Genomic DNA, 23,682 nt, shown 5'->3' with positions numbered 1-23,682 from the left:
CCGCCGACGCCGCGAACCAACATGGCATTTGGTCGTGAATCAGAGCATCAGCCCTTGTTGAATGAATGGATAGCCGTGCGTGGGTGAAATTTCCTGGAAAAGCATGCGTCTAATAATAAATGTAACACACGCTGATTTTTTTAACTACTCATATTACATTGCAGTAGGTTTTAAAATTATTAAAAGCAGTTTTTATACAGTTAAAGGGAATTTGGTTTGTTGAATAAATTAAAATTATGATATGAATCGATTTTAGTAGTACGTTTTGGCAATTTGAAAAAAAATCAAATAATGGTTTGTATCTCTTATAAAACTAAATTTATAGCAAAACACTTGGCATAATATATTAAAAAGCTAATTAAATATCCTCTCTGTTGGATATTTGAAATTTGAAAATTTTCCAAACGACGAACATGGAAAATTTATTATTCCGTTTAGTCTTATAAATAATTATACATATACTGTGAAAAAGTAAAAAAATCAATAAATTAAAAGCAAACTTAAGCATAGAATTTCCTTGTTCCATAATAATGTCATATACTTATTTTTAACTCCAGACGAATGTTCTAAGACGCGTTGAGAATAGGATAAAAAGTCAATTTTGAAGCCGCTCATCATGCACCAGTGCATTTTGTCGAGAGCAGCAGGTGTGCAAATTGCAGGCGGCGCCGCGATAATTGTGCAGCGAGCGCCGCGAGTCAAAGCAAGTGCTTTTTAGCACCTGGGTCGTCGGCGTCGAAACAAAAGGAAGAAAAGAAATTGGCTCTTGTCTTGGGAGTCTGCTGGCTGCTGGCGCGCACACACCTAACCTAGAGCAGAGCAGACTCATACGGTGGTAGACCAGCAGCAGACGTGTGCGCAAATTCCGCCTGGGGTCAGGGGCAAGGGGCGGGGGAGGGCGAGCAACGAGAGCTACATAAAAGGCAGAAACACTGCCCACCGGCCGCCAGTGAATCAAAAGCGCACAATGAAGCTCACCGCCGTCTCCACTCTGCTGCTGCTCGGAGCCGCGCTCGAACCCCTCTCGTGAGTGCATTTTCCCCATCAGTCGATATTGTCTTATTTGAACAACTCTTTCTTTCCTCCCGATCCGTCTCGCCGCTTTTAATTAAGACGTCTATGTAAAGCTTGCGTGCGTCAGTCGCTTGATTTTTTGAGTTTTCTCTACCACGTAACTCTAGAGAATCTTATCATTCAGGCCTGATCAACCTTTGGAGTTTTATTTAATTTGGTAATTTACTGAATTAATTTTTTTATTTGCGTTTCAGTTGTTTATAAATAAATAAATAATAAAACTAGAAAATCTCTTTGCAGCTTGTCAAATAATATTTTCTAGTACTAACAACTCATTTTTAAGCAAAATTTTATTTCTCGTTCGCAGAGTTTTAGGACTGTCGTTCCCAGATGTTTGCAGTCCTTCAAGCTGTTTAAGAGCACCCTCTAAATGCGCTTATGGAAAAGTGAAAGATGCCTGCAACTGCTGCGATTTCTGCGGAAACGTGAGCTCACAATATAATTTTCCACACTATTATCATTTAATTTAAGTATCACACTTTTCTGTGACTTCAAAAAAAGGTGAACGTTAACCACCGCATGTGGTTAAGGGTTTCCTTGAAAAAAAGTCACTTTCATTTTGGATGTGGTTTAGCTGGAGGAAATATTTGAAATGCATTTTTTAACCAACGAACTTTGACGTTGACTGAAATATATTGTCCAGACCAAGACGCAAGATCATAACATGGATAATGAAGGGAACCCACTTATCTAATCAATTTAAATTTAAAAAGTTGTTTTGCACAATGCAGACGGTTGTTGATGAAGTAAATGATTGCAAAGGCGTACCGCTCATTGAGCTTAAGCTGCAACGCAAATTTGCTTGTACTAGGTCAAGAAATGATAATTCACTAAGGAGACGCAGTGTGTCCCCAACTTGACATTGATCCTGGTGGTATATAATTTGGGAAGTTAAACTGACCCAACCTGTTTTATTAAACATCAATATCTCTTGCAATTAAGTTTTATTAAAAGGGAAAGATTAATAAAGTGAAGTCATTGATGAAAACTAAATGCTATATAAGGGTCTCTGAAACAGTGTTACTTCGGATCACGGCAAAAATTGTAGCTGTGCGAAATTCAATCCAAACTACGATGATTTCAGGGTCCAGGTGAGCACTGCGGTGGAGAATTCAATATTTTAGGAATGTGCGGAAAGGGCATGGAGTGCGTTTCCAACAACGTAAACGAGCCCACCACATTTCCCGAAGGATTGTGCGTGTGGAAAATGAGAACTGCGTTCCAGCCAGGCAAGAAGCAGCAGCAGCAGCCGGCCAAATTGCAAACGCCACCGCCAGGACTAAAATTTGTGCCCCAGAAGCAGCAATGGCTTAGAAGCAAGGCGTGGAGGAAATTCAGTGCCAATCAGCCGCAAAGAGAAGGAAAGGTAGCCAAGAAGGGTCAACAGACATCCTTCAATTGAACACGCAAAGCTGTATATTCGTATACTGATCATTTCCATCGTCGATTTAACTTTGTTCCTAATAATGGCTATACACACATCCTCATTCCCAACTTAACTTAAGAATAGAATAAACGTGTAAAATACCAGAAAGATCTTTTAATTCAAAATAAATCACTTCACTTCTTAGATATGTTTTAGACGAATTAACATTATATTTCTTATGGCTTGGTTTTGTAGTTTTACAAAGGATATAGCTATTATTTAAATTTCGAGGGAAAATTGTATTTTACGTTCTCATAAAATCAACGGCTGTTTTGGCTCTTCAGGCATCATCAGCAATAATTTTTCTTTAATCTCCAAAATAAAATTCAAACCATAGTATCAGCTGCAGAGAATTCAGAAACAGCGACAAGTTCTAGACGGAGTTTTTTTGTTCCACCAGCAATAATACTGGTTTGAAAAAAGCAGTTCATTTTTAGCGTCTCAAATTAAGCTGCTAGTGTAGACTTCATTCCCTAAATTTATCTATGAAGACATACATAGTTTTGTTTTAGCTTCAATCGTAACCTAGAATCATAGTTAAATGTAAAAATAATGAAAAATCTTATTCGTTGATAAAATATATAGCTATATTTAATAATTTTGAGTCACAATAAATGAACGGCATTATTTGTGTAATAGCCGGACACGTTAAAAAAGCTGGAAACCTTTTCGTGATTGATATCAATCCACTTTTTAGACAACATCTTTAAAACAAAATTCAAGGAAATACATGGCTGCGCAGTTTTTAATTAACATTTTTCAATTCAATAAGAGAAATAAAATTTCCAAATCCAACATAACTGACATAATTTGTTAACAACAGTAATTTTTAGAAATCAAATGTCACAAATTTTATAGAAAAAAAGATGAAATCAGGGACAGTAAGAAACATTTTTCCTGCGCAAATTTCTCTCCCAGCCAATTTTGACTACTTGATAATTGCAAAAAATGCACGTGATTCTCGTGCGCTTCACAACTGAGCGCTAAGTTAGGATATTCATTCAACATCCATTTCTCACGCAAGTAACAAATAATGGGGTAACTAGAACGTCCAAGTCATTTTGAACAATAGCCCATAAATCCAAGAGAACAATAGAGATTTTAAATTAATATTAATCACAACTCTGGATGTACACTTGTGGTCGATAATTTTTCTTGTTATCTGCGCCAAATGTTAAATTTAGAAATCGCTGGCGAAGATGAAAATTATGTTTGCTATATCACATCAGTCAGAGTAAATTTGACTCAATATGTGTTTGTAAAAAGGGATCCATGAGTGACAAGGCATTCAAAATTACATATAGTATTGTGTGTCCTTATTGAAAAATTTCTACAGAGCCTACTAGGCTAAAGCTAGATTTCTTTTATCTCATTCTCTCTTACACTCCGAATTATCCATTTTCCACTTATTGTACTTACATGATGAACAAATATCGAAAACAATGGTCATTTATGCAATTGAAATCAGGTAGAAAAGGAAAAGTGCTAAAGTACCCCGTTTTCCAGCTCAACCTCTTCTACCCGCAACGTAGAAAACCGTAGTGGTTACTAAAGATTAATTTGAATTCAAAGAGCCCAAGGCAAACTCCTCCTTTCTTTACATTCCCTCAAGACGACAAGCAATGGACAGATTTATCACGGCTCGTTTTTTTTACAAACTTCCCAGAGTCGGCCTCAGTCAAGCTCTCACAGGCAAACGGAAACACTTGGTTCGTTTTTAATGCAGATGTTAATTGACCATGTTCAGTTAAGAAAACGAATCTTTCTGATAATTAAAAAGGAAATGTCCTACTTGAGTGTGTCTGTGTGAGTTTGTATGAAAAGCACTTTCGTGTTCTTTGCAAAGTTCAGCGAGCAGGTGTCTTTTGGCACTGGCGAAACTAGTGCAGCGAGTAGCTCAGCGTGCCACCCAGCGGCGACTGCGGAGACGATGGACCAGCGCTGGACGACGAGTGGCCATACTGCTGTTGCTGCTGCTGCTCCGTGACAGCACGCGTCGCCTGCTCCGGCAGCTTGGAAGGATCCGTCAGGATGTCGGTGGCCGTGCAAATGTTCTTCAAAGCATTAAGCACAGCTGAAAATTGGATTTTATCATTAAAGAGTGGAAGAAAAAATCAGAGAGAAATAGCAATTTGGGAATCGATGATAAAAATACTGCAACCAACATATCTATTCATTAATTGTTAGCATCCCCAAAGAAAAAAGCTTTGTTATGAACAGGGATGGAAATCGAAGTGTTTTTTTTTGTCTGCCTGATTTACCATGTGTCATCAAATGATCAAGAATAATGATATGTAATTTAAAACTTTTAAGTCACACGTATATGGACATCTTTGGAAATTCCGCGTAATCCATGACAAACACCTATGAAAACGCAAAATATATACAGTCAATATTGTTGGTTCATTTCACATTTTCTTGTAACTAATAGCCTGTTTGTCGGTCTATTTAAATTTTATATTTGAAACAATCATTTTGGTTTCTATAAAAAAATGATTTTAAAATGTTTTAGCCCATTTTTAGTGTTACAGTTCTCAAAAATTAAGCTCGACTCAAAATCACAATTTTCTATAGAATTTTAAAGTTTCTTATTTTTTCAGTTTTGGTTTTTTTAGAATAAGGAATGATGCATAAACATAAATGTTCAACCCAAGATTTATTCATAAAGTAATGTAGTTTAGATGCCGATTTCAAAGTAATATTATACAGGAAAAATTATCCTTTTTGGGCTAGTATGAAATCTGTTATAGAGCTTTTGGGAAAAGTTTCTGCCTTATAAAAATATCCGAATGATTTATTTTCGTAAAAAATTATCATAATTCGCCATCCCAATTCAACCTTGAAAATCATAATAGAAGCGAAAACCATGCAAACAAATCTGCGAGCCACATAAAATGTGAATTTGGTTTAAATATATCGCGAAAAAAACTTGTTAATGTGTTTACAATCGTCTACTTGGCTCCAAAAGCATCCATACAACCATTAAAAACTCCTAACCATGATTATGACCTTTTATTAATAAAAAAGGTGATTGAGAGATTTCATCTTTGTAAACATTTGAGACACAATGACCTCAATATATAAAAACACTGAAAAAAAATGAATTTTTATAATTTTTCAAATTTAAATTCAAGGCATCTTAATCCTTTTGGCCTGTTAAATTAAGAGGAGTAGTAACTCCAAACCAGTTCTGAGAAAACTTTTAAATATATATTTATATGTGAAATATGTCAATGCTAAATGATTACCTGGCCTCAGCTCTGAGAGAGTGCAATGCTGTTCCACCCACTGCATAACAGTCCTCACCATCTCATCAAGGTTTGCCGTTGAGACAGTGGCGGAGTAGGAAACCAAAAGTGGGCGCATTAAAAAGCTGAACTGTTGAAAAGTCAAGGCAAATACTCTAGCAAAGTCCAAATTTGAAATATTCAATTAAACACGTTTTTAATTTTCACAGGACAAAATTTGCTGTGCTGCAGAAAAATGCATATTGTAAATCAGTGGAATATTTTGAGAAAAGGATACGACCCAAAATTTCCAGTTTTGCAGAGTGCACACCCTGACATAGTCGTCAAACATCTCCATCATCCTGGTGGACCTCTGGTGCGAAACTGGTGCGCCAGAGGCAGGCAGCAGCGCCTGCACGTTGCTGATGGAGGTGTTGAGCGAGTCGATTTCACTCCGCAAAAGGGCGATCTCATCCTTCAGGTTGTTCCTATCCTGTCTCAGCTGCTTGATGTATTCAGCCCCTTTGTGGAGCAAAGCTGCCTTGCTGAGCTGTAACACAGAACGCGTGAATGTTGTTGCAACAGTCTGCGGGTGATAGAAAATCACCTTTGCGCTTGGACTTTGGCTGATTTGCGGAATTAACGACTGAAGTGTCTGGAAGCCGCTTTGAATGTTACACCGACGCTTCTGCTCTGCGTTGATATGGCACACACGACGCATTTCCTAACAGATTAAGCACATGTGCAATTATAATAAAAAATAAATTTAAAATTTACGTTTTTAAATAAAGCTTCTCTAGGCGTGCCAAAATTCTGATTGAGGAAAGTGTGTTAGGTTTGGATTGAGCGAAAACCAAGCATCATACCTTGTATTGGGTGCGTTCCTGATCATTTTTCGGCCTGAATGATTTCGGTGGAGAAAGAGGGCTGACGTTGAAGGAGGCAGAAGTAACAGCCGAGGTCGAGGCAGTTTCCCTGAGGTCATTTTGATTTCCGCTTAACTGATTCTGAGACGGCTTTGGCTGAAGGTTGGCCAACTGCAAATCCACTCTTTCAGTTACACTTGTTAACTATTTCTGGCCAAAGATTTCACCTGATGGCTGGTGCGCGAGAGATCTGGACTGGTGGTTTTGACGCCAGGCATGGTGAGAGCCAACGGGCTGACCAGCACCGGGGTCAAAATCTGCGTTTGCTGCGGCGACGGGGCAGGCAGAATGGGCTTGTTGTAGTACGTCTGCGGCTGTTGCGACGGCTGCTGCTGCGGCTGCACCGGCTGAAGCAGCTGGGCCAAAAGGGCGTTCCCGTCGGTCGTCACTGCAGTCGCCTGAGTTTGGCTCGTCGTCAAGTTGATAGAGCTCATCGACAACTGCGAGGTCATCCGAGGTGTTGAAGTATTCGTGAGTAGCGAGGAGCCGCTGTGAGATCGCCTTTTGACCTGCTAACCCAGGGCACGCATGTTGCAGTTATTTTTGTGCACATGGACAGTTGCAAAATATCTTTATCAAATCAAGAGTCAGTAATGAGGTTATGGCATAATTTCTAAAATCAAGGCAACTGTTTTTAAATGTTTAAATTCAACTAATTTTTTTAGAAAGCGTTTCATTATCGAGAGTATTTTAAATTAAACCAACTGATGGTTACCATTTTTCATTTGAGTCATAGAGAGGAACATGCTAGAAATGGAATTGAAGTCAGCTTGCAATTCAAAACTAAATTTAGTAATTTAACACCATTAGAATTTTTTCTGCGAGTTTGATTCACATTTAGAAACGAAACGAGTACAAAATTGTCCAATTTAAAGACTTTTGAGAAACTCTTAATATCATATTTTTTACATCTGGAGTTAAAAACCGTTTAAATTGTCTCTGAAACCTTCTGAACACCTAAGAGCCGCTCAAAATGGTAAAACCATATTTTTTCCATCCAAAAACTTAATAATTTTCAGGTGATTTATTTAAATTGTTTTTAAATCTACTAACTTGTTGAACTCAAATCGTTTAAATCACTCCTAGTAATAAATAAAAAAAATTATCAGAAACTGAGTGTAATATCACATGTTCCCGTAGTATAATCGCGTGTTGTTTTAATCTAGTCGTTTTTTTATCAGATATATATTGTAAAATCAAGATTAAATTCTTAAATTTGTGATTGAATGTCGCACTCGAGTATTAATTAAATTTCAGGGACATCTTTATTTAATTTAAATACCAATAAATTTTTATTCAATTATTTCAAATTGGTCGGGAGTTGTTGTTGAGCTATGCAGGAAGTCTAAACGGAGCACAAAACCATATGGAAATTGCTGTTTTAAAAAATCCGCAGCTGCATCAAATGCAATTTTCGTAAGGCTTATCAATTTTTTATAGGTCTAGTCCTATATTGGACGATTGTCTTAGCCCACTTGAAAAGAATGACTACTTGAGACGGATTTTGTTAATCTTCAATTTCACACAATGCGATATAATAATTATTAAGTCTTAAAAAATATTTTTATATTAAGCATTTTTTTATCAATAAGATAGGTAAAACTATAAATTTTGATATATATTATAATTAACGTGAAAAAATTAGCCTCTTTGAAAATATTGAGAGTACAAACCTTATTCATGTTCGGCACAGCAAAGTTGCCTTGGTTGCCGCTCTTTGAGACCTGGACAGGTTTGCTGCTGGTCGCCGGACTCAACTGATTGTGATCTTGCACATTCTGCGCCGGGGACTCCTGCAGCAGAGCACTTAGCTGCGGAGTCAGGGCAATGGTTTGCGCTTGGGCCGGCAGTTGGGTTTGATTTATCATCGGGTCTTGTGCTGTGAAGAAAAAAGGTTGGTTTTGCTGAGCCGGTGATTGCTGCTGCTGCTGTTGCTGCTGCTGCCTTGAGGAAATGAAGTTTGGCGAGTCCCCGAAGATTTTGTTCGAGTACTGAAGTGAGATATCTGGGAAAGAGTCATTGTGGCTGGACTGCGTCTGCGACTGGGAGGCTAAGCTGGTGTTCTGCGTTAGGTCCATGTTCCGAGGCGCTTCTGGTCGAAAGAGATTTGATTCAAGCGCGTTCAGGCTGTTGGGCTCTTCGGGAACAGATGCCAATTTTGAACTAGAGTTGAGCAATTCTGGAATCCAAAACGCTCCAGGTAGAAATAGGAGGTGTGAGCATCAAAAATGTTTTTTTTTCGAGGTCAAATTTAAAATATGGGTAGGAATTAATTAATTAATTATTTCATAAAATTTAATTACCATGAAGTGAGTGAAGAGGTTCGATAGTGTCCATGTAGTCATCGATGTTTGGTTGTAATTGCACTAATCCTGGCTGGATAAACTCCGCTAAACCAGCTCTCGCTGTAAAATTCATTGTGCATTAGAACAGGTAATCTTTGTTAGGTTGGCACCACTTGTTGCAATATAGGCTTTCAGAAACTCTTAATTTTAGCAAAATAAAATACTAATTTTTATTAAATATAAGAATTGGTTAATTTAAAATTGACATAAAACTATATAATTCAACACACTCTTGTCAAATCTTATTTTCTAAGAAAAAACAAATAGCTAAAAGCAAAATAATAGGAACAACGCGACGTTTTCAAGATCCTATTAAAAAGGACTAGTACCCATTGGATCCTTACGTTGGGTATTGCTTTTGTAGCTTTTACAAATTTCTCCAGAAAGGGGAAGGGTCTCCCAAGTGGGATTCTTCCCCAGGAAAAAACTCAAACATAGCCCTTCGACCTTCCACACCCAGAAAATTTGTCCCGGAGCACGAGCACACGTGCCTAGGACCAGTTAGGAATAGTTAATCTTGATTATTGTCTCCCAATCAGCGATTCTTACCGTGTGAGAATACGTAAGCCGCTGAAGAGGCAGAATTATAATTAGCTCTCAGTGTGCAGTGCAAGTAGAATCCCTTTTAAAATAATGTTAAATATCGCATTGCGTTAGTTTAGAGTTGATTTTCATATTAATAGCGTACCTTGCGTGAAATATTCCATGATATACCCTCCCTCAATAACTTAATTTCAACCAAACGGGATTGAAAAAATCACCCATCGCGAGAATTGAACCTTTTTTAAAATCATGATTTTTCATTATGAGTTTTTTTACCCAAGGACGTCTGGCGTGGCATACGACCACGCAGACAAAACAAACAAAAGTTGGAAAGTACAGAATAGAGTGCAGCGCTTTAGCCATGGATGAACAAAGAGTCTTGCCCTTCATAACACGAGCTTATTTTGTCCAAGTGTAAGGGAGATGTGATTGAGCAACCGTGTTCACTCAGATCATCAAAGGGCGGCAGCTGCGAGGTTAACGCGAATAGTCGGCCTAGACGTCTGCAGCAGCCGCCAACGAGCTTTTTATTTTGTGGAAACGATCTAACCACACTTCCATATGTTTGGTTCACCGAAGGCAAATTTACGGTGATCAGTCATTAAACGTGTTTGTAATTGCAGCTCACAATCAGTGCGGCAAGAGTTGCAATAATTATTGAACGTTGCTGTAGTTTAATGCTAGTTCTTCTTGATGACCATATCAATAAATTTTAGTACGCTATTATTTAGAGCGAGTAAATTATCTTATTTAACCTCTGCCCAGCAAATCCTGTCGGCTATGGGCTAACCGGGTGCCAATAACACCGCCGAGCGAATAACATGGGGCCTAAGTGGCTTTGGCCCAATGTTGCCATCTTTTCGCCTCCCCAAAACATTTTCTTTTATCGAAACATCAGACACATGTCCCTAAAGCCGCTCAAAAGGTGCAAAAACTAGCTAATGGTGAGCCGACGCCAGTGCGCCTCTGAGCCCGTTGAGCTATTTGAGCATTTCGAGTCCCCTGATTAAGCACGTCTTTCATCTCTGACATTGGGTTGCCAGGAATAGATCCCCGAAATGCTCAAATATCCTGCCATTGCCTTGGTACAATCATACTGTATCTCACCTATTTCTCTTGGATTCGGGAATGGGAATGGCTGCTGCGCGATTGAGGAGAACAAAGTGTCACTCATCAGGTCCATGTAGTCTTCATCAACCATCATAGGATTGCATGACTCGTTGCTGTCTGGGTGCCACTCGAACATGTCGATGTCCCCCAGCTGAAAAAAATAAGTTCAATACTTTACAAATATAAAAATCAAATTTTCATTACCAGATGGTCTCCGTCCTTGGGGGTCCATCCCATGATTTTGTTTTTGTAAAACATTCGCCATTTTTTGTACTCTGCGGTGACTGTTGCAAGTTTCCTCTTCCAGTACTTGCCTTCGAGGACCACTGCCTGCAAATCAACAAGTTGTCGTTTATCAACACTGGTATTTATACATTTCGCCGCAGACTGCATTTTGGCTGATAACAAAATTTTATGGTGCTGTCTGCAACACAGACTAAGTTACAACTCGGCTTATCAGCCCCAGATTGAACTTCGGCCCCGTTTGATTGAAAATTTCCCGCTCTTCTCAAAAATAAAATTTTCGATTAGGCTGCCAAAAGCGTAGTAACAGAATGAACGAGGTTTCTGCCTGGAAACAGTGCAAGATCCGTGGGTGGTTGTTAGGGGGTAAAAAAATGGGGTGGTTGTAAATTGAATAGAGCTTTCAGTAGGTTTCCCTGGCTGTGAAAAACAAGCAGTTCAATGGATTCATTTCAATTACCTCTGGTTTGTTGTGCATGTCGTGGTCCAGAGGAGATGCAAACTGGCACACAAACGTGTTTTCTTTTCTGATGACTGTAACAGTAATAGAGAACGCGTAAATACCGATTCAAGATTCAAATAAATGTATAACAGGTGGGAGACGTTAAAATTATACACATATCAAACCACTTCAACGCTAAAAGATTGCAAATAATTTTCAGTTGCGCATTTACTTCCCTTACCATGAGTTTTTAATTCATTTCAAATATGATTTTTTTTATTAAATTAAACGTGGTGGTAATATGAAGCTTCCAAAGGCATAGAGAGTGATGCTTTTTGCATTCAGCAAATACAGTTTAATAAAATTAAACACTTCATATATTTATTCATCTAGTCCGATTTAATTGCGATTCAGTTTCAAAACATATGTATATCTCAGCTAACAACACTGCGTGCAGACGTTTCTTGTTGCGTAATTTCAAGAAATTAAAGCTGTTGTCTAAATTTGAAAATGGATTATTCCAGTATCTTATCGTTCCAAAAGATTTTTTGTATGATAGATAAAGATGGCTGGTTCCAAAATCCCTAGTCCACACAACAAGTAATCTGCAAATAAGAAGCTTTAATCGAATCAGCCGACCGTCTAGCTGCCCGACGGTCCCCTCGTGGCAATAATTTGAGTGCATGAAAAGTGATAAGCACAAGAGGCGCAAGGGAATGACGTCAATTGCGTTCGGGGGTCTGATTGAGTCCTCGAGAGCCACGGTCAGGGGCTCGCGCTTTGTCAGTCTCGAGCACGCGGAACGTCAAAACGCCTCCTTGCACAACGCCCGCCCGCCCGCTAAGCAGGCTGGTTTCGAATGCACCGCCGTGCTTTTTCAATTTAGCTAATATGATACAGCGCCACGAGGCGCAGCTTTCACTCCAGTCAGAGTCCGGTCGTCCCGGTGAGAAAAAGAGGAGCTTTGCGTAACGTGTGACCAAAGCTGCAGCACCTCCGCTCAACTGTCACAATATCGAGAATTATGCAAATGACGCAAGCTGCATGACATTAAAACAAATAAATATAAATCTGAAGAGAGAAATATAACTATTATTTGAAATGAAAAGCTTCGACAGATCAAAAATCTCTTTTTTACTATTGGTTATCGCGTGCTGGATCGTTTATTATTTATTTGTTTAGATAGATTTATTTGTTGCCGCCAGCCTACTTCTTCGGAAATAGGTGCGTCGGAAGAAGGGGTCACACGAGTTCAGCATAATCTAAGACAAGACAAACAAAAGCACGACGACATTGTGGCGGGATATAATGTGATTTCCTGATTGCAAATGGAGACTGACAAGCTGTTTGTTTGTCGTCAGCAAAAAGCCTTTTTGCTTCTTTCCCTTTTCTTTGGGTCGCACAAACTGCGCACTGGCGAGAGCGCGTTTTGAAACTTTAGAAATGCGCGCACAGTGCAACGCGACTCTTGGAAGTGAGGAAAAAAGAGTTGCACTTTGCGCCGCCGCCGTCGCACCAACATACTTACACTGCATGTGCCAGCACCTCCATATCACATTGTTGAGTCTTATTTTGTCCTTCCAGCGTATCCGTATGCCCTTGAAGCGGTTCCATTTTGGCGAGGTCAATTTTTGTCTGTAACAGGATCACACCAAACAATTAAAACGGCGGTTTGAAAATAATTTACGTGACATCATTATATAGCTTAATCTTTCGATCAGATATCAATCAATAAAATCGATTTGACATTTTTGTTTCACAGATGGTCTCGAGTGCAAAAAAATTACTAAATTCCGGCAGTGTTTGTGCAAGAGTTTCAGTTTATGACTCTCTCTTATTGTTAGTCCATTTTCCTGTAATTATTTTGCTCTTCAAGGTCTTCAAATGACGGCAAATTTTCTAGGAAATTTCTAAATTTACCACTTTGCGTCGGGCAAATAATTCTGGCTGTTAACGATGGCAATTATCTGCCAGAAAAGTGATTTCTTGAAAGTCACTCTTGAATTACACATAGTGCACTTTCTAGTTCTGCATAGGAACAGCTGCTTGCAAGTCTTTAAAGGAGTAAGAAGTTGTTAAGTTTCGCGCTGAGCAAATTATGGCCACTGTGCCAAGTGGGAGGCTCGAGAATGATGACGCTTCCGTGACACTAATTTAGTTGCAATTTGGCGGCAGCTCAATGTCCAACTCGAAAATAGCCGATGCGTCCAGCAGCGTGTGCATCCGCAGCGTGGCCGAGATGACATAACACTCTACGCACAACACAACTTTGGACTCTGTCTAAGCGTTACGCTCAGTTTTATATTCCTAAAAAATTGGCAAAATATAAAATTGAGTTGCCATTTTTTGCTGCTAAAATAGAATTGAAAGGTATGTAGCTTGTTTAGATTTCTTTCTATGCATGTAAGATGTCTTTTGAAAACACGGAGGAACCATACAATTAACAAATACTATAAAACAATAATTTTTAAAGAAATAATAATAATAGGGTCTCCATTACGAAGCTCTAACAAAATTATTTGAAAAATAGATAAATGCCAATAATCAATTAAAAAAAATGTTTATGGAACAAAGACAAGACCGATAGCAATATTTTAAGATGTTTAAGAAGGTATGTAAATCTTTAGAGGGAATTATATTTTTACCAAGATTGGTCAACCGGTAATGAATAATAATAATAATAATGAAAAAAAATTATATCAGAGAAATGGTGAATAGTAAGAAAATTGGTCTAGCACTCGTATGTATTGAATTCATTATTTAATCTAAATTTAATTTTTATTGGCCGTACAACCTTGAAAAATATTCACATTCCATCTTTAGCTTTTTTAGCATCTTAAAAATAAATATTATTTTAGTCTTGTCTTTATGCCATAAACTCCCCTTACAGGCGCTTACAGGTAAAATTTGAGTTTTAGTCTCATATTAGGGTATAAATTTTCAATTAGTTGCACTTCTTTTGAATGAACCAAGGCTCCTGTTGTTAACCCACTTGAAACAACGCGCATTCTAAACACCCTTCTTTCATTCCGCCAGTTGCGAATATAGAACAATGGCGTCAGCTGAAATCATTGTCCAAACCCGTCCTTTTTTACTTCCTCGCGAAACTCGTCACCAGCGTAAGCAAGCGAGCAGCCGTGGCTAGTGACAAAATCAAGGTTGGGTGCGTACGCCGCGAAACGTTTAGCCCCGAAAATAGACGCGCACGTCGCTCGAACGGCAGCAACCAAGCGCGTTGATCTGATATTCCCGCGAACGCCAACAATTTGCGCTTTGATCAAGCGCACCGAAAAGTGGACCGCAATCGAGATAAATATTGCGATCACGTGAACATAAGCGTGGCCGCTTGTTGCAGAAAGGGAATAACCGAACAAGACAGAAAAGTGTTACGCTCGCGAACCGGGAGCAGTTTCGCCCAAAAGACCTGTTCAATGCCTCCAGCTCTTTTGCGTCCGATGAATAGCAATGAAAGCCGAATTTCATCTAGCGTAATCTGAAAGCTAATCCAGTGCCATCAGATTTACAAACCATGAGGCTGTGAGAGCAAATAGCCATGAATAATTTTGCTGAGCACTGGCATTTAGACGAGATAGTAGATTTTTTAATTCAGAAAATATCAGTACCGTAATAAATAAAAATAAATACATAGCAGATGGTAGGTTTTATGACAACAAATTAAGGGAATAGTTTGAATAAGTTTTTTTCTTATCAATTTAGAGTTTGTATTTCTATCTTGATCAAGTGCGGATCACGCAGCAATCGTAGTGTCTATAAATTGAGTAGATGAGGAGTGGAAATTAATTATTCTTCTGCACATCACAGGAATAAATGGAGCATGATTATCAATTCCAATGCACGACGGCGTGGTGAAATCATAGATAAAAAGGGTATAAAGGCATCAGCTATCCATTAAATTGTTGAATTGGTTAGAAGACAACTGACTGAGATTATAAGGTTGATCGCATCACTTGAAAGGCAAGTACTGGAATTATTTAAATATGACGTGTTATTGGACTTTACAATATAATAAAATCATACACTGCAACTGCACGAAATTGTAAGTCTTAAAATTGCATAAATACTGATTAGAACCAAGGATAAGATTTGATTAATAATGAAATTCCGCCGTTCATTACTTAAAGGAATTTAATAATGCCTTGCAAGATTCAAGATTAAATCATTTTAACTCCTACTTTGCTTACCGAAGACTACACAACAATGAATGGAAAAATGCTTGCAAAGTTCGTAGCGCCGTTTGTGTATTGGCTCTTTTCCTTTAATATCAACCAACTCGGAGACAATTCCAAAATACAGGCAGCGAGAGGAAGCAGTCAACAACACATTGTATGATGGGAAGAAATTTATTATGGAGTTATTTAGAGCCACGGAAAAATTAAAAGATTGAAGAGAATCCCCATCAATTTAAACAAAGTTCCCATTAATAGGAATTGAGATCTACACAGGAACAGGCAAGAAGTTACAAAGAGCAAACTCGGCGAGAAGTTGCACAACTTAAACATTTATTTAACAATTCCAATGGTGAAGTATGTGATTTTTGTTTTCTTTTTATTGTTTAACATTTCATCAAATTTAAACACAGTAGCTGCGATAGCGTTGAGGGAGGTGTGCTAGAGCTGGTAAACATAAATTGTATTCTATTATAAGTTAAATTACTAAAGAATACTTTTTAAAGATGAAATGAATTTGACGAAACTGACAAACGACAAGACGTATCACTAAAACGCAGAGGCTGCGATAGCGTTGAAAGAGAGGTGTGCTAGAGCTGGTAAACATAAATTGTATTCTATTATAAGTTAGTTTACTAAAGAATACTTTTTAAAGATGAAATGAATTTGACGAAACTGACAAACGACAAGACGTATCACTAAAACGCAGAGGAAAGATATATTTTGCACAGGAAGCTTTGAGTTTTAAAAATCGACGGAGAGTTACTAAGTTACTCGTTAAAAAATATATATTATATAAGGATTTTGTTTAGAACTTGCGTGGCTCTCTAGAACAAATTCAAAACAGGAACATGGCTACTTTATTTGGCATGATGGAAGCGTTATGAACACAAACAGCACAATGTGGGACAAGAAAAACAAAGCTTTGGTTGAGGGACTGGATAGCTGCTTGTTTGTGAACAAGGGATTTGAGGCATATCTGAACCACACCAAAAAATGCAACAGGGAGTCGGCGTTCATCTGCGAGCGACCAACTATATGCGAACACATAAAATGACGACATCTGACGATTTTAGTCAATTTTTTACGGGTAGCTTTTTAATTAGAAAATTAGAAATGTAGGAAGAAGGAGCAGAAACAACTTGGAAATTCTTGAGTTTTTTTTTAAATTTGTGAAGCTTTAAATTCTTATTCTTTCTTCTATCGCGCAACAGTAAGTCTTAAAAAAGCCTAACAAACAATGTCAAGTTAAAAGGAAAAAATGTGGTCAAAATTTAAATTTTAAAAATCAATATTATCTTAAAAATATTGCCCAGCTATGAAAACAGTGCACGTTATAAAATTTGATTATTAATTTTCTCTTGATCTTGGCATTTGTGGTAGCTAAATTATGCTTTTGGGCTCGTAATTAATGTGGTTAATTTTATCATTAATTTTGAATAGAATCAAATATACTGTATAAAAAATGTCATCTGAAACGCAAATTTTTTATAATTAGCAGTATCTAATTACTGATTTTGATTTTAATTCTTCTTGAATCAATTGACAAGTAATAAAGCTCAGTAACGCAATCATTAATGTTTTTAGTAGAAAGAATTGTTTATTGTTCCTAAATTTGGGCACGATTGAATGATGACACATTAAAACTTACACATCTCTAAACAAATTTAATATCAACAGTGCGCAGCGCACTCTAAAAGTGTCCCCAAACATGAAAACACCCATTTTCACCAGTCAGGTAGTCTGAAAGAAACGTGTGTATGTGTGTATATAAGCAATGATTTAAATTCAAATGGATATGCCCTTCTGAAACCCACTTTTCCTGTTTATTAAAAATGCTGGAATTAATTGTGTGATTTCCTTTTTAAGTTTAACAATATCTTGGCGATAAAACAATAAATTGCAAATTCATGTTAATTTATATTTACAGGCGGTGCCCCTATGATTAAAGGGAAAATGCATGCGAAGTTCAGTGCACTGATATCGTGTTTGCTGTGGGCGACGGAGTTGTCAATGGCCGAGACAAATCCATCCTGTGATGAGTGATGAGGCATTTAAATTTATGAAGAGCGTCAAATATACAAAGCAGACCTTTTGGGACGAGAAGCAACCCCGTAATTTGTTCAGGGGTCTCGACACTCTCGACATCGGCCTGTTTATCTAGAATGGGCCCAAACCATATTATTTGTATCACACCTTGTGCAGCATTAAGTTGGCATTCATCATTTATATGTCCGAGCGACCCACAATTTGCAGGATCAGCGGGATCGAACAATGCAAAACTTGATATCTTGCAGTCTTTGATGTAGAATTTTATAAAAATTTTAAAGTTTACGGAGATGACGTGCTTAGAAAAGTAAAATATAATGTAGAAGCAGGTTTCAAAAGTATCACCCTTCTCAACATACTGCAGTTAGCCACATGGTTTTGAGTTAAATTTGAGAATAATAATTATTAATATTGAATTGCTGTTTCTGTGGAGAATATCTTGCAATCGACCAGCGAGTTAACCATGTTAAATCATATTTCAGTTTGCGGAGCATATCGTTCGATTTATACCGCAATTGAAATGATCTCACTTTCTCCCATCAATCAATTAATAATTAACTCTTATTAAACAAGGCTAATGAGAAATCTTCTTTGCGCCATTCACGTAATCTTTTAACTAAGAAAGAGTGTCTGAAGCTGTTTAATCTCTTGATTGATTTTATCGCCTTCTTCGTAATGCGATAATTTCGCGTCCAATCGGGGACAGAAAAAGCAAGCAAAGCGAAAATTACACTAATAGGCAGCTGGTGCGGAGTTAAGCACACAAAAGCGGGACGAGTGCAAATTTGAAAATGATAAGATATACCTGAGAAGAACTATTGGACAACGAAGATGATGTGCAGCTATAAAAGAAATCGCTTTTATAGTGCCAGCTCATTGTGTCATCATATATATTAATAGCAATAATAAATTAATTTTGCTCTCATGCAGCCGTTAAGTGTTGTTTTATTGGTATTTGAGCCACATTGTCTTCGATTTTTGATATGCCTACTGAAGCTATCACTAAATTTTCTTTGTAAGTTAGACTTTTCAATGTGAAAAAAAACGATGATTATAAATGTAAATTCTGCGGCGAGTGGTGCGTAAAACATCACATTCAAAAGTGCCTTGCAAGAAAAATTACTCGTAGAGATGCTTCAAACTGTGCTATAATACTGTTAGTTTTGTATACGCCTAGTGCGTTTACTAAAATTGTCAGTGCTATTGGCATTTGTTTCTCAGTGTCCAACCGCGGTTTATTATATTTAAAAACGGTTGAATTCTGCTTTCTGCAACCAACGGCCAAATCTTTTTTTTTAATTTAATGGATTTCCAGGCAATTATCATCCCATTAAATAATGTTGATCGCATTACACCTGACAAGAAGAAATTACAAACGGAAGCTTTTGTATTTAATTTTAGATTATTTCACTAAGCCAGTTACAAAACTAAAATATCTATCAGAAACCACAACTGACCCAAGACTTATTAGTGTACGTGTCACATAACATAAAGTGCGATAGCTTTTAATTATACAAGGTATTGCGTATGAGATTGCTCCCTGGAAGTACAACAAAGAGTCGCGAGAGTGCAATGAAATGCTCAAGCCGATACGATTCCGGCTCGCGACTGCCGCCAGAGAAGATAAACAAGTCCAAAGAAGACTGCCTGCCTGTGTGTGTTTCTCTTTAGCAGTGTGCTTGTGCCGCTCAAAGTCAAAATAAAGAACAAATTCGCAGCGTTATGCAACATTTGCCAACTGATAGGAAGTCATTGCAAACGTGTCACTTAGCTTTCGTCTTAAGTTTAGAGGTCGATTGGATATTCTCCACACCTGAGATGGAAACTGACGTGGAGAGGGAATTATTATTTTTTTTTATTGAACAAGTTTCATTCAATTCTTGGTAATTACCTTAATTTCTGCTACAAAGCAACGTAAAATATTTGGGAAATGCACGAGGTATTTTTTAGATTCAGATCCGTTTGGACTGTGAACTTATAAGAAGCCACTGATGTCGGCCGAGGAGAAAAGGTCAAGAAAAGCAGACTACTCATACGATAATATATATCGGTTTAGCCGCACGTGAGGCTCAACATACAAAGCCTGTACGAGGCGGTTGCAACAAAGAGAATGGCGTAATACTTGGTTATTTACGAGGAAATACTATTTTAGGCCGCGTCCCTGCGGTTTCATTAATCTAGACGAGATATTATTCGTTGAATTTGAGGAAAAAAATGATATTATTGATCCATTTTTATCGCATTGAGTAATTATCGACTTCCGCTGACTCGATCGAAAGAGCACTAATAGAGTTGCCCTCATTTGCATGTCATGTGTCTCTAAAGAGGCAATTAGCACAAATTTAAGCGCTCGTGCCGCCAGCTTTCCGAATAAGGAGAAAAGTAGCTTTTGCAGAAAAAGGAAAATCTGAGCACCGTCTAGCAAACCTTCCAGCTTGTTTGTTCTTTTACTATCGCTGCAGTATATCAGCAACTTTTGACCTGCTTTAGCTGATCATGCAATTCAACTCCAGTCAAATATCTGCTGCACAGGCTTTGGAGGACTTCTCGAAATTTCCCTTTAAAACGTATAGTATTTTAGCAAAAGGCCCAACAGTAAAAAAGAGGTAAATGGCATTGCTTCCATTTTATCGCTTCAAGGTTGTTTGTGTTATGCTACTCAGAAGTGAATAAAAAATTGATTTGATTCAAACAAAATAAATGGTTTGACAATATTTTTAACTTAAGCGTGTAATAGAATATCAAGCCCGCTACTTTAAAACTACTATTTACATCAGGTTGTTGCTCCCAAATTAAATATTGAACGCTGCTGATGCAAGATAACGAAGTGTCAAGTTATTTGCTTCCCCTGCGACAAAAACCATATCAGTCAAATTTCAAGGAGACTTTGACAAACTGATGCAACAATTACACGGTTTTCACTCTCAGCACCAAAATATAGCTTGGCAGGCACAAAGGTTAAATTTCAAACTAAATCACTCGTCATTAAACTGTAATCGCGGCGTTGACTTTTGATCAATTAGAAACAGTGTGAATTCATTAAACTTTGTCTCTCACTCTCCCCAGCAATCGAACCGGCGTTTGTTGTGATTTTATATAATTAGCAGGCAAAGGGCACCAACCAAAACAAAGGGAAAGAATCGGACGAGAAACGTGGCTAACTTCCAACGACGAGCGGTGACACTAGAATGCAGCAGAAAGGTGCCAAACACTCGGACAAGAGGGCGAATCGCTCTAGGAAGGAATACCAAACTGCGGTTTGTCCTTTCAATTGACCGCTAATTTTAGATCAAGTGCATCGACTCGCGAAGAAGTAGAGCAAAGCGTGGTGCCAATACGTCGCCCTAGACCAAGGCAAAGTGGTAATGTTACACCTTAAAAATTCTTGCCGGGAAATTTCTTAAAACCTTCTCTGTGTTGCGTGCCAGTGGTATCACTTTATGTACAAATTTGTTAGTTGCTCAATGGGAAATTTTCCGTTCCCGAACATTCGTGTCGAAAAATCAAACCACGCCGAGTTACTTCTTTGCGTGCAGTGTTTGCCGTATTTTTCATAGAAACAGTACTATTTTAGAAAAAAAAAATTAGAAACGTGTCCGGTAAAAAGATAAGATAACAGGCATCACCAAAGCCTAGGCTCTTGAATTTAGGAATCTAGCAGGTAACAACTATTTCTTTGTTTTAGATAAGAGACAATATAAATTTTGCAAACTATGTGCTGTTTGTCTTAAGGAGATATTATTAAGACGAGGTTAAAAAACCTACAAGACTATTTATTTACACAAAACAAAATAATTTAAATTACGCTTTTCTTGGTGATCCGTTAAATGAAATCAAACTCAAGAGCCATGCCATGCAGCCACACATTTTTACTTTATCTCTGACCACAGTCATGTAAATATATTCGAACTGATTCAAGCCAAGAGACATAGCCCAGCTGTTCATAATTTGCAATCAATTTATTGGCTTCAAAACAAAATCGGCTGATGTGAAACACAGAGTGCAATTCGCAGCTGACAAATCAGTGCCAGATTCATGGTGCAAGCGGTCACCCATATGCACAAAAGCGGATCTCTATACCAGAGGCCTATGAATGGCCTTGACTTTTAAGCGGACGCTTCAGTTTCATTTATAAAATAAAAATAGGCCTCAATGCCAATGGAAATATACCATTCACCTAAGTTGCGATTATTTTAACTGCGCTGCTAAAATTAAAATGGAGGCGATCGGAATCAAGCTCGCAGATAAGATCAATCGTGCAAGTAATTTAATTGAAGGGTGACTGAGGCCTGGTGTTGTGCGACGCCTGATAATGTGCCGCCATATACATCAAAACAGAAATGCATTAATAAGTATTGGTGCTAGCGATACGAATTTAAAGGTGTAATTGAATACATGTCATGCTTGTTTATTCAGGGGAAATGGTAATCCAACTGATGAGGCATTGCCAAATTTTAAAACACTTTTTAGAAAGGAAATAACTGAGCATATATGGCTCTGAAAATGATGTAGAGTGAAAGTGTTTATTTTTATTCATTTTCTGTTGTTTCGGATGCTTAGCTATAATTTAGCAAGGTGCATCAAATAAAAATTCTGCTGAAATTAGTAATGAAGTCTTTGGTCATCCACTACTTTGTTATGTAACAAAAGCAGGCTTCATTTCAAAACAATATGAAGTAATTTTTTCAATAGTTAACGGTAAAGTCGGGGCTATTTTTAACTCTCGCTCTCACTGTCAGAGGAGAGGTGTTTCTGTGTCTCATAAGATGAGCAATAATACAAGAAGAAAAATTGTATTGTACTAATAACTTTGTAAGAAAAACAACACACTGCACAGCTTTACGACGCTATTTAATGAAACTGCGTTTGAAAAATGAGTCAAGAAAATTAATTTTATTTTTGACAGCATGATTGTGAGCCTGATTTTTTATTTTTTTATTTCTCGATACCTACAAAAACATGCGTTAAATTTATTTAATGATGAAAACTGAAACCTTTTGAGTGTTTCAAATTAAAATCATTTTTAGCAACTCAGTATTAAAAATTAGGTTAAAATTAAGCAAAAGAGGAACATTTAATTAAGTTTTGTCACAGATATAAAACACTGATAAGGTTTGACGTAAAAAATATAGTTTATTTTCCGTTGGTTAAAATTAATCAAAATAGTTTTGTTTGCTTAAATTATCCAGCGAGAGGATATACCTAATTAAATTAAATGCGGAATCAGTCAAATTTTGTGGTATCGCTGCCGGAAGGTTGTGCCAAAATGTGAAAGCAATTCACTTCGAACTTCGAACACAGCGATATTAATGCAGGCACATTGTCACGCCCTCAAGCCATATGTTTTCCCCAAACAAAGAGCACGGCCAACTTCGAAAATAAAACTAGATCACTTCTAATCGCTGAAACGCGGGCAAAAGTGGCCCTCCACAACAGGTCCCAGAGACCAAACCTTTAGCCCTTAATTTCGCATGAATTCTGGGCCCTTAAACCTTTATAAATAAAAAGGAACTGACCTGTAGGCGACAGTCATGCACTGGAACAGCTTGGTCAGGGACGAATCGATGAAGAGGGACACCTTAAGGTCGCCCCTGGCGCTGATGCGCGGGGCATCCCGCTGGCCGGCGGTCCCTGGAGCGGGGTCGACCGGGGCAGGGACGATGGCATGCCTCGACTCGTCGTCATCGACCGGCACGGCCACCAGGTCCTCGTCGTCCTGCGCCTCGGCCTCAAAGTCGGACACCATGAAGTGTCCCGAGTGGATGGCCTCCCTGGTGCTGCTGCTGGCCGCGGCCTTGTCGGCGACGGCCGCCTGCGAGCTGCCGCGAGTCATGATGGGCGCCCTCCGGTACATCAGGTCGCCGCACTGCATCTGCGGGGCTGTCGGCGCCGTGTCGGGCTCTCACCGCGCCTCCATGCTCGCGCGAATGGCCTGTGTCACTGCGTGCCCCGCGACGCCGCCATGTTACTCTGCTGCTGCTCGTCTTGTCCGCCTGCCTTGCCTTGCCTGCCCGTACCACGGCCACGACCACGGACTCGCATCACAAGCAAAACAGGCGCAGGCGGCCAACTTTCCATTTCCAGCACCGAGCAGTACCGACACCAACTTG

At 38.4% G+C, this 23,682-nt stretch overlaps 2 protein-coding genes across 6 annotated transcripts; one reads left to right on the top strand and one right to left on the bottom strand.

The window, feature by feature from the left end:
• Positions 1-902: 902 nt before the first annotated feature.
• On the top strand, positions 903-2,608 carry LOC135944139 (venom protein 302-like). The gene is made up of 3 exons (XM_065490909.1): positions 903-1,026; positions 1,382-1,499; positions 2,159-2,608. Exons 1-3 carry the CDS (start codon positions 968-970, stop codon positions 2,474-2,476), a joined length of 495 nt encoding a protein of 164 aa, XP_065346981.1. The 5' UTR covers positions 903-967; the 3' UTR covers positions 2,477-2,608.
• A 454-nt stretch (positions 2,609-3,062) lies between these two features.
• On the bottom strand, positions 3,063-23,599 carry Mondo (mondo). Of its 5 annotated transcripts, none has more exons than XM_065488020.1 (14): positions 23,089-23,599; positions 12,865-12,971; positions 11,355-11,428; positions 10,856-10,981; positions 10,649-10,802; positions 8,957-9,058; positions 8,327-8,847; positions 6,821-7,165; positions 6,594-6,764; positions 6,505-6,540; positions 6,335-6,451; positions 6,026-6,277; positions 5,749-5,878; positions 3,063-4,574 (listed from the first exon to the last, which is right to left on the bottom strand). In XM_065488020.1, exons 1-14 carry the CDS (start codon positions 23,442-23,444, stop codon positions 4,381-4,383), a joined length of 2,685 nt encoding a protein of 894 aa, XP_065344092.1. In that variant the 5' UTR covers positions 23,445-23,599; the 3' UTR covers positions 3,063-4,380. The 5 variants fall into 5 exon arrangements, with proteins under 5 accessions (XP_065344092.1, XP_065344093.1, XP_065344094.1 ...); XM_065488021.1 differs by having other exon boundaries at positions 6,821-7,162; XM_065488022.1 differs by having other exon boundaries at positions 8,327-8,832.
• Positions 23,600-23,682: the final 83 nt, after the last annotated feature.

This window comes from Cloeon dipterum, chromosome 4, assembly GCF_949628265.1.
Source record: "Cloeon dipterum chromosome 4, ieCloDipt1.1, whole genome shotgun sequence".
Lineage (NCBI taxonomy): Eukaryota > Metazoa > Arthropoda > Insecta > Ephemeroptera > Baetidae > Cloeon > Cloeon dipterum.
Note: the sequence above shows the minus strand (reverse complement) of the source record. Positions and strands in the feature narration are given on the sequence as shown.

Coding starts and splice junctions, on each gene's coding strand:
- LOC135944139 (XM_065490909.1), top strand. CDS start 968: ATGAAGCTCACCGCCGTCTCCACTCTGCTGCTGCTCGGAGCCGCGCTC. Junction 1,027..1,381: donor GCCGCGCTCGAACCCCTCTC/GTGAGTGCATTT, acceptor TCTCGTTCGCAG/AGTTTTAGGACTGTCGTTCC. Junction 1,500..2,158: donor GCTGCGATTTCTGCGGAAAC/GTGAGCTCACAA, acceptor CGATGATTTCAG/GGTCCAGGTGAGCACTGCGG.
- Mondo (XM_065488020.1), bottom strand. CDS start 23,444: ATGCAGTGCGGCGACCTGATGTACCGGAGGGCGCCCATCATGACTCGC. Junction 12,972..23,088: donor TGCATGACTGTCGCCTACAG/GTCAGTTCCTTT, acceptor ATCCTGTTACAG/ACAAAAATTGACCTCGCCAA. Junction 9,059..10,648: donor CCCGAATCCAAGAGAAATAG/GTGAGATACAGT, acceptor TGAATTTTACAG/CGAGAGCTGGTTTAGCGGAG.